General features: G+C 38.4%; 1 protein-coding gene across 8 annotated transcripts in view; it reads right to left on the minus strand.

Moving 5' to 3' along the window:
- Nucleotides 1–4: 4 nt before the first annotated feature.
- eys (eyes shut homolog) overlaps nucleotides 5–18,981 on the minus strand; it is a 149,227-nt gene continuing 130,250 nt past the window's right edge. For all 8 annotated transcript variants that reach the window (XM_040139040.1, XM_040139041.1, XM_040139039.1 and 5 more), the window contains 8 exons: nucleotides 13,428–13,600; nucleotides 8,789–8,971; nucleotides 7,549–7,715; nucleotides 6,330–6,474; nucleotides 4,188–4,362; nucleotides 3,761–3,933; nucleotides 3,489–3,650; nucleotides 5–2,327 (listed from right to left, as the gene is read on the minus strand). In XM_040139040.1, the coding sequence (XP_039994974.1) occupies nucleotides 1,135–2,327; nucleotides 3,489–3,650; nucleotides 3,761–3,933; nucleotides 4,188–4,362; nucleotides 6,330–6,474; nucleotides 7,549–7,715; nucleotides 8,789–8,971; nucleotides 13,428–13,600 (2,371 nt within the window). In that variant the 3' untranslated portion in view covers nucleotides 5–1,134. The remainder of the gene's footprint in view (nucleotides 2,328–3,488; nucleotides 3,651–3,760; nucleotides 3,934–4,187; nucleotides 4,363–6,329; nucleotides 6,475–7,548; nucleotides 7,716–8,788; nucleotides 8,972–13,427; nucleotides 13,601–18,981) is intronic.

Raw genomic sequence — 18,981 nt, forward strand, 5'->3', positions numbered from 1 at the left:
GTCGTTTTTTTTTTTTTTTTTTAAAAAACCCTGCTAGCGAGCGTTCAGAGCTCTAAGAAGGACTGTTAGCTTGTTGGTCACTTGGCTCGTTCAAACCACTTCAGCTATATTGGCTACTAGTGGAGATGTTTGTTTTTTACACCGGTCAGCAGCTTATATGGCATTTCCTTCATATTATTTCCATTTTATGTTATTGACAGTACACCCAAAATGAGATATCATTTCAGTGGGACTGTGGAGATCATCATAGAGAGATACTGTTCAGACCAAGAAGAACTTTAATATTGGAACATTTTCAAAATTTTAACCTTTTTATTGTGTATGTCTTGTTCATATTAAGCCGCTGTACTGACTACAAATGATCAGTAAATGTTTTCAGTCTCGTGGTAAAATACACCACACGTGTGGACCATTTGGTGAGAAGTTCAAGTTGAACTGAAACATTTGGAATGAATGTAACAGAAAACATTTAACTGAGGATAGATCTAAACAGCAGCTTTGTTTTCCTTTCAACTTAATTTCTTTTAAATTGCTTAAATATTTTATAGCTTACTTTCTATTGAAAAAGTATGTACATTTTGGCTTGTAATATACATTAGAGATGAAGTGTGCCTTTGCACTGTGTGTTTATGTACAGTTGGTAATAAAGCTAATCCTTTTTTATTGTTGATTATAAGAAAACTTCTTGTATGTCTTTGTATCGAAGGTAAAAACCTGAAAACTGAATTTATATGGTATTATTACAATGATTTTAGACAGTTGTTATCTACGAAAACAGACGCATCTGCCAAGGAATCAGACATAGGAACTTTTATGATTTGTTTTTGAAATTTGTCCTTTTCACAGTTCTGAGTCACAATTTACCCATGTCCCAGTAAAATCACTGTACTCCATAAAAATGTCAGGTGACAACTGAGCTGTAAAGTGTTGAAGGAACAAGTAGTAAAATACAGTTTAGTGTGAACGTTTCTTTTAAAAAAACCCGGTAACCTAACTACCACCAAGTGTTACACAAGTCTCCTTACAAATTAGTTTGTAGCAGGGCATTATAAAACACAAATGATAGCAAGCTTAACATTTTGTCAGGAGGGGAATTTTCAGCTATTGTAGATGGAAGGAGTTACATTTTAACCACTATTCATTTCCTTCAAAAACATTAAACCCTTCACTATTTTTGAGAAACAGCACCGGCTTGGTATCTTCAAACAAATAAACATTTCTAAGATTTCCTTTAAAGCCCTTTGAAAACAACCCAGAAGTGACAATCGATACATTTCTGTATAATTCAAACCCTCCAAAGTAAAGCTGACCCCCATAGTTCAAGGCCACATAACGCTCAAATGGGTCCACATCTTCAAAAAGGATTCTCTTGCTGTCCAGGAACACCTGAATGATGGTGCTGTTTAAAGATACAGAAACATTATGCCATTTGTTGCAGCAAAGTGTGAGATTTGTGAAGGTTAACGGGAGGGAAAGTCTCTCTCCAAGATTGACTGCGATTTTGAGGTTGCCACTCTCAAGTCCAACTGCGAGGTAGTCGTCATCTTCGTGTTCGGCCTTTCCCATCCACAGGATCAAACTGACATTTGAGCTTGTGCGGAAGCTGAAAGAAACCTGTGTGTATTTTAAATTTCTTGTGTTATATCTCGGGTCCCAGTATTTAACATACGAGTTTCCCACAAACTTGGGAGTGTCTGTGGATATTTCTGTGTCACAGTACCTCCCTCCCCATCCTAAGGGACATATGCAGCGGTACAAGGTCACGTTAGATGGAGTGCACAAGGAACCGTGTTTGCAGACGTTGTTTGCACAGCTTACAGACTGGTTACAAATAGAGCCAGTCCATGATGGTGGGCATATACATGTGAATGAATGACTTCCTGTTGCCCTGCAGTGACCTCCATTTTGGCACACCCTGTACCCACATGCTGTCCCATCCCAGTCCCCTATGTTTGCTCCACTTACTGCCCCCATCTCTGTTAACTCAAACTCGTGTCCGTTGAGAATAAGTTCTCTTAGGCCGCCAGTGAAGCCCATTGGTTCTCCCTCAGTTGCCTCCGTCGAGACGAAACTCAGGGTGGACGCACCTCCGACAAAGATGTCTGTGGCAACGTCGAGGGTGGTCATCCCTTCAGTCACATTCTCTCTAACCTCCTTGTTATCCAGACTGAGGAAGCCTTGGTGACCAATTCGTCCAGCCTTCACCGTGTGCCAGGACCTGCCGCTTGAGTCCACTTGCTCAACAGACTGCAGGATGTGGGTGCCATCCCCCAGACTATATCGCAGCTGGACAAACCCAGATTTCAAGGAGAGGCAGAGAAAGTCTCCTGTAGGAAGAAAATGAAACAGTAGAACATTTTATAATAAGTTCTGTAACCTAAAAGGCTCAGTTCGCCTATTTATATGGTAGAAAATAGTTCCAATGTAATCTGTTCACAGCAGTGTCTGGTGATTATCCAGAGTTAAAAGGACATTACTATTTCATTTTTTTAAATGTAACCTTTAAATGCTCTGAGCAACACGCATCTCCATCTTAAAGCTTGGAAAAATAAAAGCTAGATTTTCTACATGCCTGGATACTACAACAGCAGTGGCTCAGAGCCCTTTTGGCTGGTGAACCATAAAGATGAAGCAATGTCTGCTTGTGACCCCTCCTCACAGGCTGAATATGACTTGGGATTGTTTAACCAAAGACTTCTTTCCTCCTATGAGCCTCGCAGAGCGGCATGGAATTATTTTTAATGACCTAAAACCACGCCCATATTAACTAGTATCTTTTATTGGTGAACAAAATATAAATATTTTTCTTCCAAGACTTCATTTATTTTGTTTTACATTTATCTTGTGTCTTCTCGGTTGGGAACAAATGCACTACATTTACGTGAGAAAATGTGTTTTGTTCTGACACTTTAATTTTACTGTACGTTGGCATAGTTTTTAGGAAGGTCCGTCGGTAGAGTACTGCTACTTGTGCTGTCTGACATTTTCTATAATCCCTTTTACATTGCACATTACATAGTTAGTTGCGCCAGTGACGCCGATTGAGCTAAGTATTGATTTTGAATATACTTCTATGTTAATATATTATTTGTTACCTAACATACTGGTAGTATCAAGGCACAAAATGATACCAATATATCAAAATACCTCTTTCCAGATGCCTCTTGGCATGAAATTGTTTAAAGTTTAATTCAAGGAGATTTTGTTCCTTTGAATTTATAGAATTATGGAAGGTGCCCCAAAATTGCATTATATCATCTACTCAATGGAGCGTATTTTCAGAATTAAGTGCACAGTTTCTATCATGTATTATTCTTTTGTTATATTTTTGAAAGAAAGAACGATTGGTTCATATAATCTGAGCCACGGTGGCAGGACACAGTGATCCTGTTTCTTACTGGCCAAAACACTGACATTCTGCACAGTAAACATAGTATGTTGTCTATTAATATAAAGCCTGTCCTAAATATGGAACTGAGTGTCCTCACCAGCTCTGGCACCGAGATGCTGTGCAGTGTAGACAAGGATGCCATCAGGTGATAAAGGCTGGAACTGCAGCTGCAAAACAGTCCTGTGCCTCATACTAATAGGTGCGAATGACATCCATGAAGACAGGTTGCCACTGAAGAATGGATCACTGATGGTCACAGCTGAATAGGCAGAACAATAAAGCAGTTAAATAATTGAATAGCGGGGCTCTTGTCTTATTAAATAAATAAACAACATATATAATGATACAGTTAGGGTTCAGTGATGCGACCTTTCTCGCAGTAGAGCCCCGCGGTCCCCAGGGGACACTGGCAGGTATATCCAAGTGGGAGAGGGATGCAGGTGGAGCCGTGGGCACACAGAGGAGGGGGACTGTGCTCCACATCACACACAGACACGGTCTCAGAACAGAGCGCTCCCTTCCATCCAAATGGGCACTGGCAACTGCAGACGGACACAGTCAGACACTGTGAAGAGCTTGTAGACACTGTCATTTCCTTTCGCTATACTTGCACTGTGTAACTGATTTTCTCTAGGTTATAGCGGTCTAGTCACAAAACATGGAGATATACACATAACGTAGAGGTGTCGGGTGCATTCCACTCAACAATAAGGCCTTCATGTGTTATTCATGAGTGGAATCATTATAAATAATCAGAAAATGAATCCAAATATTGTATTTTTTCCCCCCTGCTCACTACACAGATGAGCCGGAGTCCACACATGTCCCTCCGTTCCTGCAGTGAATATGAACACACGGCGTGACTCCACACTGGCCCACACTGCGCCCGAAGGCTGGATTTCCTGCAGGCTGCCCCAGCACTTGGAACTTTCCTTCTCTTCTTGTACGAAACTGCACATCAAAAATGCACCCTTTGAAAAGAACAAACACACCGACAGCAAAACTCTATGTCAGAGGGATATCTTTCATTCATCTGATAGAGGATCATCAGAGGAAACAACTGCCTTTATTTTGCTTGTATGACGATCAAAGGTGCGCACACCAAAACGTGATTAAGATCTGAATTCCGTTTCCTGCTCAAATAAGGCCAATAAAAAGGAAAACACTCCTCATAATGTGTGCAGTGTTTGAGATTAATGTCTTTGATGGCTGTTTATTTTATCATGTGAGAACACAGGGTTTTATTTCAACGATACACACTTTAATCTGCACATCTTTATTCAATGTTAACTCTTGATTTTGATGGAATAAAGGCTCTACAGTTCAAACCCAAGATTTCAGAGGTTTTAAATCCAAGTTTTTTTTCCCCATCATCATGCATCTCCCTCATAATATTTACTTTTTGCTTCCATAATTCAATTTTATCAGGACAATATTTGCTTTGGCCTGTACCCGCAGAGCACAGGGCCTTCTATAAATACAAGGCCTGAGCACAAGCCTTGTAGTCATCTGCACATGTAGACTCCCTTCACTCTGCTGCATTAGTCACTGGCATAAACAGGATGCAGGGGAAATGTCATGCTCATTCATGAATATTCATGGCATGATGCTGTCTACTTGGCGGACTCAAGTGAAGGTTGCAGTGCTGCAAACGCAGACTGTCGAAAAGCGGAGAGGATTTACGAGGAAGATTATACTCCAGAAGCTGGTTATTTTGTTTTAGGTGCACACACCGACTCTGGTAAGAGAACCATGAAACCGGAGCATCTAAGTCTGACAATTGTACTCTACAGAAAAGCCTTAAAGTAAAATGTTGAGTAAGTTTGTTTTTGCAGAAAACTTTTTCCGACAAAATTTTCAAATTGCTTTAGAATAATATTTTCTACTAAATTCCTATGGCAAGTTATTAAAAAAAAAAAAAAAAAAAAGACTGGAGTTGAAAAGGTTCACAATATTTTAGCAAATCTAATAAAATGACTGCATCAAAGGACCATGAAATCAGAGGTTTTAAATAGACAAGTTGGACAAAGACATACTTCTCCATTTCTTGTTATTTGATCAACAGCTTAAATTGAGTAACTGATTTTTTTTTTTTTTTCCCCCCCCCAGCAACCACGCTGCCTCCTCTGCCACCTTTCCACAGGGGAGTGTGGATCTGTTGATAACTGGGAGTGAAGTGCATTATCAGTGTGTTCACTGCCAGCCATCATGATTAGGGCTCGAGGAAGGTCACACAGATCTGATTAGACGCTCACGAGTTCTCATTACACCCCGAGCAAAAAGGTTATGGTTCCACCAGTGTCGGATGGCTCAGGTACTGCTTACCAGTACAGGGGACTATGACGGTCTGACACAGCGCGAGCAAACAGATCCTTTCCTATAGCTGATTTGAATTTTGAAGGTTCGTTTGGTGAGCAGAAAAAATGAATTATATGCTAATAAATAATCAAACACACAAAATCACTCCAGTCTTCAAACATAAAAAGCTCTTGTTCACCTTAAATGGATCTGCCATGGCATTTATAACAACAAGCTTCATTGCTATAGTGCAGAGATTGCTGAATGTGGTTATGATGATATTCATAGCTGTTGTCATCATTACGGTTATGGGAATTTTGCTCCACAGCTCCACACATTAGCAGGCGCAATGAATGCTCTCCAGAATACATTCCTACACCTTGTTCGAGTGACATATCAGCAGTGGAATAGATTTGCAGATTTAACTGTACGGGGTGTGAAGTCATTGAAGGGTGCAGACGCAATCAGTCTCAAAGCTCTGTCCTGGACTCGCGCACAGTCCGAGCCTGTAACTCCCTTCTCATTAGACACCTTCACCTCTGCTTACAGAGAGACAGAGATCCTGAGAGAAACTCCAAGCCCCAGTGCCTTTACTGCGGACAACAGTGTTGGGGCCGTAATGAAGCCGCAGCAGTCTTACCCTGAAAGCCATGACGGAACCTGGAGCCAAATGGCAGGAGTTCAGGGGTGTACTCATTATATCCGCCTACATAGAGCTGGTTGAAAACATTGAGGCCCACCAGGGGCCCTGGAGACGATCCTGTCCTGTTACGTTGTCCGTCAACCTGAGAAAGACATAGTAAAATGTCAATCCTACAGCTGGAGTCTTGCATCTGTCAGCGTCAGTGTGGGAGCTCAATTTTTTTTTTTTTTTTTTTTTTAAATCTGCCAAAGCTAAATGTATGACCTCGGACTGATCACTGCATTACTCAGTCTGTGTCCAATTATTAGCCACAGCAGGTACTTCAGTATAGTTCCATTCTTTTGCATTTGAAGAGACTAAATTCTTTGAGGAATCGATTCCCCGGGGGATCTCAGCCCTTCGTCTGACTCGACAGCATCTCACTGCTCCTGATTTTTCAACCACACTTGCATTATGCGAACATCCTGTTCTGCCTGATCATTGGAGCGAAATGATCTGCTGGTACAAGGAAACCTGATGTGTTCCAAGAAAACACTCACCTCACTATAACACCATTTACCGGCCTACACCACCAACACCAGGAAGGATAAATCTAAAGTGTTTCTGTGTGTATGTACACGGTGCAGTATATAAACTCTGTACCATATACAGTCAGGTGACAGATTAAAGGGAAAGGCTGAATAAACAAGTGGAAAGAGGGGTCGTGGAATGATATGATGAGATCAACTGAGGGAATATCGTTTAGAGAAGTGGTTCCCAACCTTTTTGGCTTATGACCCCTTTTGTATATAATTTATATGACCTAAATCCCATCCTTCTAGACTACCCCATTGGTCTATTATTCATTCTATACATTAGTTTATCTTTATATATCTGTTTGGGCGGTCTGGTTAGATTCTAAACCGTAATTTGTTGTACTGGTACTTAGTGTGTGTAATGACAAAGATGAATCTAATCTAATGTAAAGTGACACCTCATCACAGGTTATGGCCCTAGTGTGGACAGGAGCATAAGAAACCCAACTAAAGAGTTTATTTTCCTTGTCTGATTGTTTAATTTAAAGTATTTTAAAAGGCCCGTAGAGGCTGAATCATTCAGTATTTAGACCTCACTAGCTGCTTTCCTTCAAATTATCACTCATATCACTCACATGTATACAGCATGAAAGCATGTAGAGTAACCCCAAAAAATGACACTTTTCTAATCATCAACTCACCTTCAGCCATCCTGTTTTTTTGAACCTTCCAAATGTAACTGTGTGAATGTTGATCTGGTGGTTCAGGCGATCACTGACTATGGCTGCCACACCCGATCCGAGGTTGAATCTATGCACAACTCGGCCATTTCGTAGTCCCAAAACGAGGAAGTCATCTCCATCATTTCCTCCAAAATACACAAAAAGTTTGCCATTAGCCCAGCAGTTTTATATTATATAATAAGTTACATTTCCAGCTCAAACTCAAACATTAAAAGTATTTTGCTTTCAGTAAAAAAAATCATCATAAACACTACATCAGTAGCAACCATTTAGAATAAATAATACATTTGTTTGCTTAAAGGTGAAATGTACATTACCATGTGTTTTATGACATATTTTGCTTGTGTACTTGTTTAATTTTGTGTAACTTGATCACTGCCATCAAAGAATTGACTTGTTTCAATATTTGGTGCTGGTGATCAAAGACGCCACTTCCTTAAATCAATTACCACGTGAAGTGTTCGTATTTCATCTGTTCTCATACTGTGGCTTTGAATTTGTACCAATACAACCAGTGCTGCTCACTCTCTTGACAAGTGTTTCATTCTTCACATTGCTCTTGTCTTGTTTTTGTCTCAACCATGATGAATTGTACTCTGAAGAGAAAACAAGTGCAGGAGATCCACACGATCTTGTGTTTTTTTTCCTTCTTCTCCTCCTTTTGATGAAATATGCTGGTGGCAATGAGGCAGTGGTTACCTGCTACCAAATCTGACCGCACAGAGAGGAGATTCTAATTTAACGTGACGGCTGCTGACAGCATCACAGTGCCCCCACGCTTCAAAGTCTGTATAAGGAAATTAATACTCACAGTTTTGAGATGCTTGGCACACATGTTCATTTTTTCCTAGCAATGCCAACGTGTTTCTTTTGAAAGTTAAGAACAATAACAGTTTAGCTGGAAATCAGCTAATTGCTGGACTCATTATTAATGTCCCAAAATCTGCAAAGAAAGAAAACCCTTAGGAAATCCTCTTGATTAGAGGCTCTCAGAGGAGAGTGGAAATCTATTAGGTAGCACATTACCATACACAGCGGATGAGACCTCTCGAAACAGCAATTGCATTTCTTTTAAAATCCTTAATGAAATTTGACAACTAAAATCCAACTAAGGAGACATCTCAAAGTTGTTATCCTCTTTTCATTTGACTTTTAGAATTATTTTAAATTGCCGAGTGGGTATCAGGATTTTGTTCACCTTGCCCTTTATGCCCAGCGAACAGGATCAGGTTGTCTTTCACAGCTGATGAATTGTTGGCGAGTGTGAACTTCAGCTTGACCTCGTAGAAGAAACTGAGGCTCGGGATGGAGGAATAAGCCATAAAGGAGGTATAACCAAACTCATCACTTCCACCGAATCTGGCACGAGTTATATTGATGGCTGCAAGACAAACACATTTTCAACACATTTAAAAGATGATATTTGTGTTGAAATGTGACTTGGAGGTTGGATTCATCAACTCCCTCACAGGCTACCAAAAGATGGCACTATTGTTACACAATACATACAAGGGGTTAGTGAAATATTTTCTTTTCTGGATACTATTAGATGATGACCTGTTTTAAAATACTATCACCTCTTCAGTCCTTTTCTATTTTCATTAGTACCTGTTTAGGAATGGTTGTGGCAAGCAAGCATTGCTTCATACCCAATGTTCACGACGGTAGCACAATAATCCAAGTGATTCAATTACAATCTCAAGTTTACTTATTCAGCACGCATGGTTGATTCAGTAATGCTCTCTCATGTATTCCATCTCAGCATACCCATCTACTTGATTTTACTCTGGGGGTTCAATGTAAATTTCCCCTTGCTTATTCAAAATTACATGCTGCTGTGTATGTGTGTTTTGTTTTTTTTTTTTTTTTAAACACAACAGGAATAAAACACAAAACTGCTCTTCTTCACTGCCATCATCTTGCATATTTTCCTGCAGCCCCAGGCGATGGCTAAGTGGGGTTCAGAGCTCCCCTCTGCAGCTGCCCTCAGCTCTGTTTGGCTGCTAAATTATTAATAAAGCTGGAAATGCTTCTATTATCATTTATAGTCTGGTAGAGCTGCATTTGCCTATTGTTTCATTGAATGGCCACAGTGTTACAGCTACAGCTTAATTTTTAGGCTGTGGTGTGTTTGAATTTAGCATATGGTTAATGGTCTTTTTGCCCTGTAATAACAACTGAGCTATGTATATGTGTGTGTGTGTGTGTGCTTTTCCCACCTGTTCAGACCAGATATGAATATATAAACCATCATTACAAAATTAAATTACATTGAATGTGTTCATGGTAGGTTACCCCTCTACCCTTTAGCAAATTTTAGATGACCAAATTTGATATGAAACTATTCTGTTAGTCAGTGATTGTTTTATACTGCATACTATTTGATCTTGTAATTATATCATTTTATCAGAACTTGTTATCTAAACTGATTTATTTATAAACTATTAACATCTGCCATATTACATAATGGATAAATGGGAAGACATAATAACACGAACTGTACTATCAAGTGAAAGCCAAGAAAAGCTCTGTTTTAATGACTAACTTTGTGATCATTACCTTGCTAACATTTTCACATCTTTGCGGCCACAGTTTTCTAAATTTACTACAGTAAGTATCATTATATTTTTGTATATGGGATGGTTACACAGAAAAAGGACAAAATAAAGTTAAATAAACACCTCTGACCTCACAAAGTGGATATTAGAAGTGTCCATCCACCATGTCTACATCTAACTCAATGGATCCTGAAAAATTTGAAGCTCCATATTTTAAAGATTTACCTTGCGGGAAGGTTTAATCTTTATTAAGATTTTACCATTGGTTGATTTTGGGCCCATATTTACTGAGTAAATCTGTAGGTTTTTGTTGATCATTCAACCAATATTCAGACAGCCACTTATACTCAGGCATAAGGCATGAGCATAGTATTCAGATGTGTTAAGACAATATCAACAGAAATCATTCAAGCTTAGGTATACATTTAGGTGTTAATACTCATAGTTTCTGTTAGCTAAGTCATCACTCTGCGCCACTCTGAAATACTCTTTAGTGCTGGTGAAGGTAACTAGTGCTTACAAAACATAATATTAACAAAGAAGCTTATGGACTCCCTCCGGGAAATGCATCCGTGGATTATAATACCACACTCTCACTCACATAATATTACATAGTATTTCCACTTTACTGGGTATTTGTGCAATATGGTGCAAACGGCAGAAGGAGCGGCAGAAGAAAAACATAATGACATGTGGCACCGGATTGTGAAATGCATTCTGACAAAAACTGCATGTATGTGGTGCGCATTTTAGCTGCCACAGAGCAGCTGGGAAAAAAACATCTCTTGAGAAGCTGCATACAGTATATTATTATTCTTTTGACTCTCAGAACAATGCAAGGTTAAGAGAAATTTCACTAAATCAATATTAAACTGATGAACTGGTGCAGAATAATGCTGCACAGTGTTTAAGCACAAACATAAAAAACACCTGAAGATGGACTGCATAAAATTTATCTTTGGAAATATAATATTCCTAAAAAAAAGGGGGGTGTATTATATAATTGTGTAAGTATACTTGGCTGTTACTTGTGTTTTGATTATGCAGCTGTGTTGAATCAATGTTAGCATTATTTTTCTTACTTTGTGCGTTCAGACCTGACAACATTTGAAATTAAAATGATAATCGCATTTACAAGTAGTAGCACTGTGCTAGTATTGCTGTATATTGCACGTGTAGTGTATCGTTTTCTCTATTAATTCTAAACATGAATCTTTAACAGGAGGTATGGGCAACTCGTGCACAAAGGTAGACCATTAATAATTCTGAGTGAAGTTATCTTAAATATCCATTAATGTTTCATGAACTCAACTCTTGAGGCATCAATACCACTTCCTAGTCTTCCCCTTCCTCCATTTCCTGCTTGTTCACAGATCAACCACATCTATTAATGTTCACATGGGTACTAGGAACTGAAAATATTACATTTAGTAAAGATATATCACTTTTCCATGTTTCCTGGTGAACAAACAACTTAAGCTTTTTTTCAAATAGAGAAAAAAAAACAAAAAAACGGAAAAAAAAAAAAAAAACAATTACTGTGCTATCACTGGCAGTATTTTGCTAAGGATACCACATGAGGAGAAGTTCTAAAAGTACCAAGTACAAAAAAGCCCTGAGAGGCAATGAGACTTTAGGAGTGATCACTTCTCACTTTGATCTTATCTGACGATATCAGGATTAAAATTCAAATGTCAGCTATATACTCGGTGTGACACTGAAAGGTTAGATTACTCTGTTTGGGATGTGGGTGCTGAGAGGCTGACAGGGGCTGTGGCATGGCTGAGCGACTTATATGCCAAGCACCCTGCTGCTCCTACAGTCAGCTTAGTCAAGCAAAAACCCTTTGTTTCTGAGAACCACGGCCTGTGAAGCTCCCCTTTTTAATTGTATATCTGTTTAGAAAATATAATCATTTGAAGCATTATAAAACAGAAAATTACCACTTGCCATCATTTCTAGGTCTACATAGATACATAGATATATAAGTCAGACTTTGTTAGCTTTCCGTGACTGCCCTTTTTTGACTATAGTCATGCTAGTAGCTCTGTGAGGCTGTACTTAGGCACAGCTGTGCTATGAGCCAAATGCTAACATCAGCATGCTAACATGCGCATCAATGACTGTATGGTGATGTTTACCATGTTCACCATCTAAGTTTTGCCTGTTAGCATGCTAACATTTGCAAATTAGAACTAAACACAAAGCACGATATTTGGTCATAAACCAAAGTATTGGGCAAATTAAAATTTTGATGTGAAAAGGGTGCTAGAGGAAACGTCAGCGGGCTTCATCTTCTGGGGACCACGAATGTCAGAACAGAATTTCATGTTATTCCAGCCAAAGGTTAGTAAGATGTTTCGGTCTGGACCACAGTGGTGGACATCCCCAGAGACATGCTGCTAGCATACAACTTGTTTTTACAGTCAAATGCAACGAAAGTTGTCAAATATTTGGTTCATGTATTCTGTTAATTAGTTTAACAACTGCTGCTTGTAACTATATATTTTTAATGACTTGGCTTAGGTGGAGACAATTTATAACACCTGTTTTGTTTTTGTGTTTCAATATTTCAATAACTCAGTATGTAACACTGTACAGATCCCATCACTGTCTTTTTGTTTCCATCGTAGGTTAATGCATTGCTATTATAAACTGATCTGAACAAGGGTCAAAATGCTAACAGCTCAGAAATCATCATTCGTCCCGGTTAGCCAGTCATCATTTTATGACCCTTGATCAAATCTCTCTCTCTCTCTTTATTTATTTATTTTTTTACAGCTTAATATATGCCAGGGTATTGTGTTTTACAGCAGCCTACAATGAAAGGGAAAATAAGTGACCACAGACAGGCAGAAGTGACAGCGAGCTAGCTTATTAACATTTGTGGTAATCTACGAACACATAAACACACTGCTATGGTACAGCTGAAGCCTGGCATTTTTAGAAAAAAATTCTCAAGAAAAGTTACTTTGAGTCAGACTGATGAAATTACAGCTGTTTGGAAATAATAAGGTCTTATGAACTAAAAAAGGGACTTGGAATATTCAGCAAAGCAGCCGTGAGTTTTGTTTTGGTTATCAGACCTTAGCTGGAGGAAGTCGTTTATGCTTTTTCAGCAGAAATTAGTTTCATTAATCCCTTTACTTAACAATAGGCTCTCATTCTACCAACTGCTCAAGGCTCTGATTCAACAACTTTTTGCAGATCAGCCTCTTAATAAAGCTGCTAAATCTACACTGCATTGATCTGTCTGGAGCTGTTCTTTGTAACACTTACGTTCATCACACAGTAGACCTTGTCTTCCGTAGGGGCAGAGACACACGGCCTCCAATGGCGACTTTGGGATGCATGTGGCTCCATGACCGCAGGGGTTGCGCTCACAGGCATTGAACTGGCACAGCCGGCCTGTGTAGAGCGGGGAGCACTCACAGAACCAGTCCTCAGCATCACTAAATGTGTATATATAGAGGGAGACATTAGGCCAGAGGTGAGAATGGACCATGACATTGTAGCAACATGTCCAGATGCTTTATAAGCCTGCACAGTGGCCTGGTGAGCACACAGGGAGAGCATTGAGGATAAAATAACCCACACTGCAATGCATGAAAGATTTGAGAAGATGTTTAGAGTAAATGTGTCCAGCCTGATGGAATACTTGTGATATTTGAGATCTGCTGAAACACAACCATTTGAGTGAATGTAGAGATAGTGGTGGAGAAGAAGAAAGAATCATGTTAAGGATTTATTAATTCTAGTGGCTACTACAGAGGCAGAAATGACTTTACATGTTACTTTTGGTAAAGGTAAACACAAGCATTCTGAAAAATAAAAGCAGATAGCAGATGAGTAGTAGCATGTCAGAAAACTTACAACCAAGAATTGTACAAGATTTTCTGTGTTTTATTTCCTCGATTCATATGTGAGGATGATCTAGCAGGCAAAATAATATCCAGACAGAGACTCTATAAAATGCTCTAAGATGTGTGCAACTTTGAAAGGTATAATATCAGATAGAGGCAGCATTGCTGGGGTTTCAAATCTATAAATTAATAATGTGTTTTGAGCATTAGAACCGAAGGATTTATTTTTCTTCTTGAAAAACTGGCTTCTTGAAATGAAATATTTACATAGGTACTTTCTACAGCAGTATGACTTTATTGGCACAAGTTACACACTGTCGCTGCCAATTGTGACCATTATTTTCAAAATAACAGTCACCGAAGGAAATTGTCATGCATTGAACAGAACAGGCAGTGTCATTTGTATATTCTTTGACAACCTGCAGGAGGAAGAATCAAATATTTAACGGAGAACCTCCTGGTGGAGTTTCAGTGCTTTGAGTCCTGCTCATTTGCCCCTTGCATTGTCAGATAGTGTTTGTGTTTAAATACTAGTGACACACACACACGATGCGTGGGTTTCCCTCCTGATGCTCCAGTTTTCTCCCACGGTCAAGAACACATGCAAGCTGGGTGAATTGGACACTCTACATTGCTCCTAGGTGTGAATGTAATTGCGAATATTTCTGTCTGTTTTGGGTGTGATAAAGTGAGTATTTGGCGGCTCCAGCCCTCCATAGATGGATGGATACACAAATTAAATATTTACCTCTAACTGCGGTAAACTCTTTGAGACAATATTAAATATGAATGTAGAAGACTTTACAGATCTGATAGTATAGATACTGAAAAATTAGATCATGTTTACAAACACTGAATTAACTGAGTAAATCAAGGTTCAGTAAAGTTCAGAGGCAAGAATTTTCACACAATTTTAAACTTGCCTCTATGTGAACATTTTTTTTTTTTCAAATGTGGTGATTGTGGTTTAGCTGAGGATCTATCTATGTATTTCTTTTCAATAAAATTGGATTTGAAGTGCAGCACGGCTCATGTGAGTTTTGCTGAACAGAGACACAAAAAACAGCTCATGATACAATGGAATTACTCAAAACAATACTGACCTTGAAACATTTCAATACCTTCATTGGGTCAACAACTGTTCCCCTCAGATGTGTTGAAAGCAGAGTCTAATTAACAGTATGGACAAGAATCAGTCAGACGTTTTGCCTGACATGTATTTGTGTTTGTTATAAGGGATACTAATATCTCTGCATCCTCACAGAACCATTTGGTTCCTCAGAGGCATAAATAAGAAATTAAGTGTAATAACTAAGTTTAAATCCTTGTATTAAGCATTTATAAGCAGTATATAAACATTAAATAAGTGTTTCTGTAATGTAGCTGTACATTTTTAAGTGTTTCTTAATCTACAGTATTCATCAACAATTATCCCATTATTACAACTGTTGTTTACTTTATTATTCATTATGTGTTTATATACCAGCCTCCACTTATGCAAGAGTTATATTACATATTATATTATAAATATATTATTATAGTTGTTCACAAATACATTAATGAGCACTCAGATCTGTTTACAGCTATGATAAAAACTCTGTTAGGAACCTTTTTATTAAATAGGAAGTTTCTAATTTGCTTATAAATGGGGGGAATTAAAATAAAGTGTTGTCAAGTTTATGTACTAAACCACAAGTAATTTAAGGGCAGATAAAGCAGTAAAAATGAATTGTCAGATGACTTCTATATTAGCACTACAGACAGGTAGCAGATGTTTGTGGCTTAAAAAAGGTAAAGTGTAGATAGATCAGGGGAGGGAGCATGGTCGAAAACACTTTCGTTTTAATTGGCCTAATCAAACACCTGATGTGTGGGGTGACAAAAGGTTATTTTAAATTACCTGGAGGCAATCACTTTGATTACTAAATTGTGGTAATGTTTGCAGACTAATTTGAATATGTTAGTCACAAATGCATAAAGTTGGTGCTCGTCATATCTCAAAGACTGCAGTGCTACAGCACACAGACTGGATAAATTATTAAGGAGGACTACATTTTTAATGTAATGAGTACCAGATAAAATGATGAATAATTGACCGGTTATCCTATGATATCCCTGTCAGCTAGAACAATAAGCTGCATTTCTCTGGCCACATGCATTTCTCAAATTTCATCCCTTTTAAGTTATTTACAGAACACTTCTTTTCAAGTGCTTATTGGTATGCAAATACACTTCAGCAGGAAGGCACTGATGAGGCTCTGCTGCCATGGCAGTCTTCAGTTCTCTGGATGAAAGAATTTAGTCCACTTCATCCTTTGTTAAAATAAAAAGGACCACTGGGTTTAGCCGATATTATTTATAGAGAAGAACCGCTTTGGTACTGAAATGCCATTTGCTTTCCAGTAGTGTAAACAGCCAGTTGGATCCTACTACAGTTATACTACAGACACTATGATTCTTGGTTGGCGGGAGGAAAAATCCTTTCAAAGACGACCTGTTCTTCCCTCAATTATTTGTCATCTGAATTTTAATATGAGCAAAGGGATGAGGTGGGATTTACACATGGCATCCACCTAACGTACTCAAAGTCCTGTTTGAGTAGATGGCTGTTCGATATTTCCCTGACCTCTTCCAGGCACCCTTGCAAACATTCCTTGGTCGTGAAAAAGGGTGATGTCTGCTAAGTCTCCATAGCAAAGTCTTTCGAAACATGCTGCTGTAAAAAAGGAATACTTTAGATGATGCTTGAAATACAATCCTTATAGGAAGGAGGCATAAAGCATGAGGGAACTTTTCTTGCAGGATCAGCCAGTATTTCTATGGTCCAACCTAGAACATACTGTACTCTGCAGAAAGGCTTGAAACACAAGGTATATTCACATGTTCAAACTCTACTTTTTTTCTACTTTTTTCAAATGTACCAGTATATTTATTCAAGCCTCTTTTTTTTTTTTTTTTTACATTTCTAAATTCCTGATACACCAACTTTAGAGGGAAAAAAATCTTAGAATACATTCTCATGTCTGAGAAATAAAGTTGACTAACACTGATTTAACATTTTTTCTCTTACACAGGTTCAGACAGATGAATTGATTATAAAATTGATTTGCTTCAGACAGTTTTTTTTCAGATCTATTTTTTTCTATAGACACAAAACTCATCCACTACTTAGTCTGCATGCTCTCCGCAACAAATAGGCTGTACATAGGTAGCCATCATCGGGTTAAATGATGTGAAGCTCTACTTGTATAAAACATAAGTAGCGTTCGTGGAGAAAAAAAATCATGGCAAAATGTTGAGCCGTATTTTTGCTGGAACTAAAACTGAAACAAGTGCTTAAAAGGACGAAGGGAAAAAAAAAAACAGCTCAAACTGTCACTTACATGACAAAGGGATGAGGGACAAAAAAAAAAAAGTTTGAAAGAAGGAAACATAGCCATTAAGTGAAAAAGGGTGAGCACGCTGAGACTGGCTTGTGCTGGATGAATACAGTAATGAATAAAATAACGTCATTTTTTTTGTCTATACTGCAAGACACTTCCCTGTGGAGAACAGATTCCTTTAACTGGAGATCACAATGTATTCCCCACAAGCCACCTGCTGATGATGTGTGCCTGCACGCACGCACCCACGCACGCACGCACACTATACATTTATTCAATTCCCTCCAATCCTTGACACAAACTACAGAAGGTTGTGTCTAGTGTAATTACTTTTATGTTTTGTTTTCTCCCGATCACAGAAAGATTATTTAGCACATTATGTCTAATTTGGGCACTTACAGCACATTGCAGAAAATAAATATTTGATTCCTACAGATTCCTACAGGCCGTAATGTATGTCCTCTGATTAAGTATAATTACCATAGTAGAGTCTTGCACATTTTTATAATGGTTACAAGGTGACGGTTTGGGTTATACCGAGAAAACAAAATAATTATTTATTTCTTCTAATGAATTTTGAGACGTTATTACAGACTCCGACTTGTTATCTCAAATAAACTGTTAAATAAAATTCAAAACCAAACAATCTACAGTAAACTGTATGTCTCCCATTCACAACTTAGTTTCAAATAAGAAATTAGAGGTGCTTTTCTAAAGGCCTTATTCAGTCAAATCTAAAGAAGCTGGTACCCAGAACAGCAACCTCTGACACTACCAAGATGCAGAGCTCTGCTCCAATGACTGTTACACATGCTCTTGTTTGAACCTTATAAGCCCAGATAAAATTTCCAATAAAGTAGGGCTCATCTGCCTACTCAACAGTCAAAGGACAAGGCTGGTGATTTTTCTATTGTTTTTCTATTTGACCAAAATCATATTGACTCTACTAAGTACTGCCTGTTTATCTAAAGCCTTATAGAGCTTATTTCTCTGTTGTCCAAAAACTTTTAAAAACACATCATTTAGCCACATCATTGCACTGGGTGACACGTCCCCTTCATTACAAAAAACATGGCCTGGATAGTTTATTTTGAGTTGATCCCACTTACACTGTCCTACTGCCGTAAATGCTCACTAGAGCACCAAATAAGTATTAGTCAGCTGCTGAAAATAGCCCTCACTTGATGGGTGCTCAGAGTGCAGACCTCCACCAAGGCCAATGTCAAACAACACACACAAGATTTCAGACAAAAAAAAAATCAAAAAATTCAAAAGTGAATTATCCGGATCTGCCCCAAAATTTAATGGGTTCTTCCCTGGCCCATCCCCCATCCCTCCACCAAGTTTGGTGCAAATTGGTTTGGTAGTTTCTTCGTAATCCCGCTGACAAATAAACCAACCGACAGACAAAAAAACCAATAGACGTGGGTGAAAACGGAACCTACAGGGACATGGACTACACAGTTTTATCAAACAGGAGTAAATTGTTAATAAATGTACAATTTACTCCTGTTTGATAAAGTTTGCTAAAAACCACAGTTACCAGCTGTTTTAGGAAATTTCTTAGCCTTTTTTAATAATTTAATT

Source organism: Xiphias gladius, chromosome 11, assembly GCF_016859285.1.
Source record: "Xiphias gladius isolate SHS-SW01 ecotype Sanya breed wild chromosome 11, ASM1685928v1, whole genome shotgun sequence".
NCBI lineage: Eukaryota > Metazoa > Chordata > Actinopteri > Istiophoriformes > Xiphiidae > Xiphias > Xiphias gladius.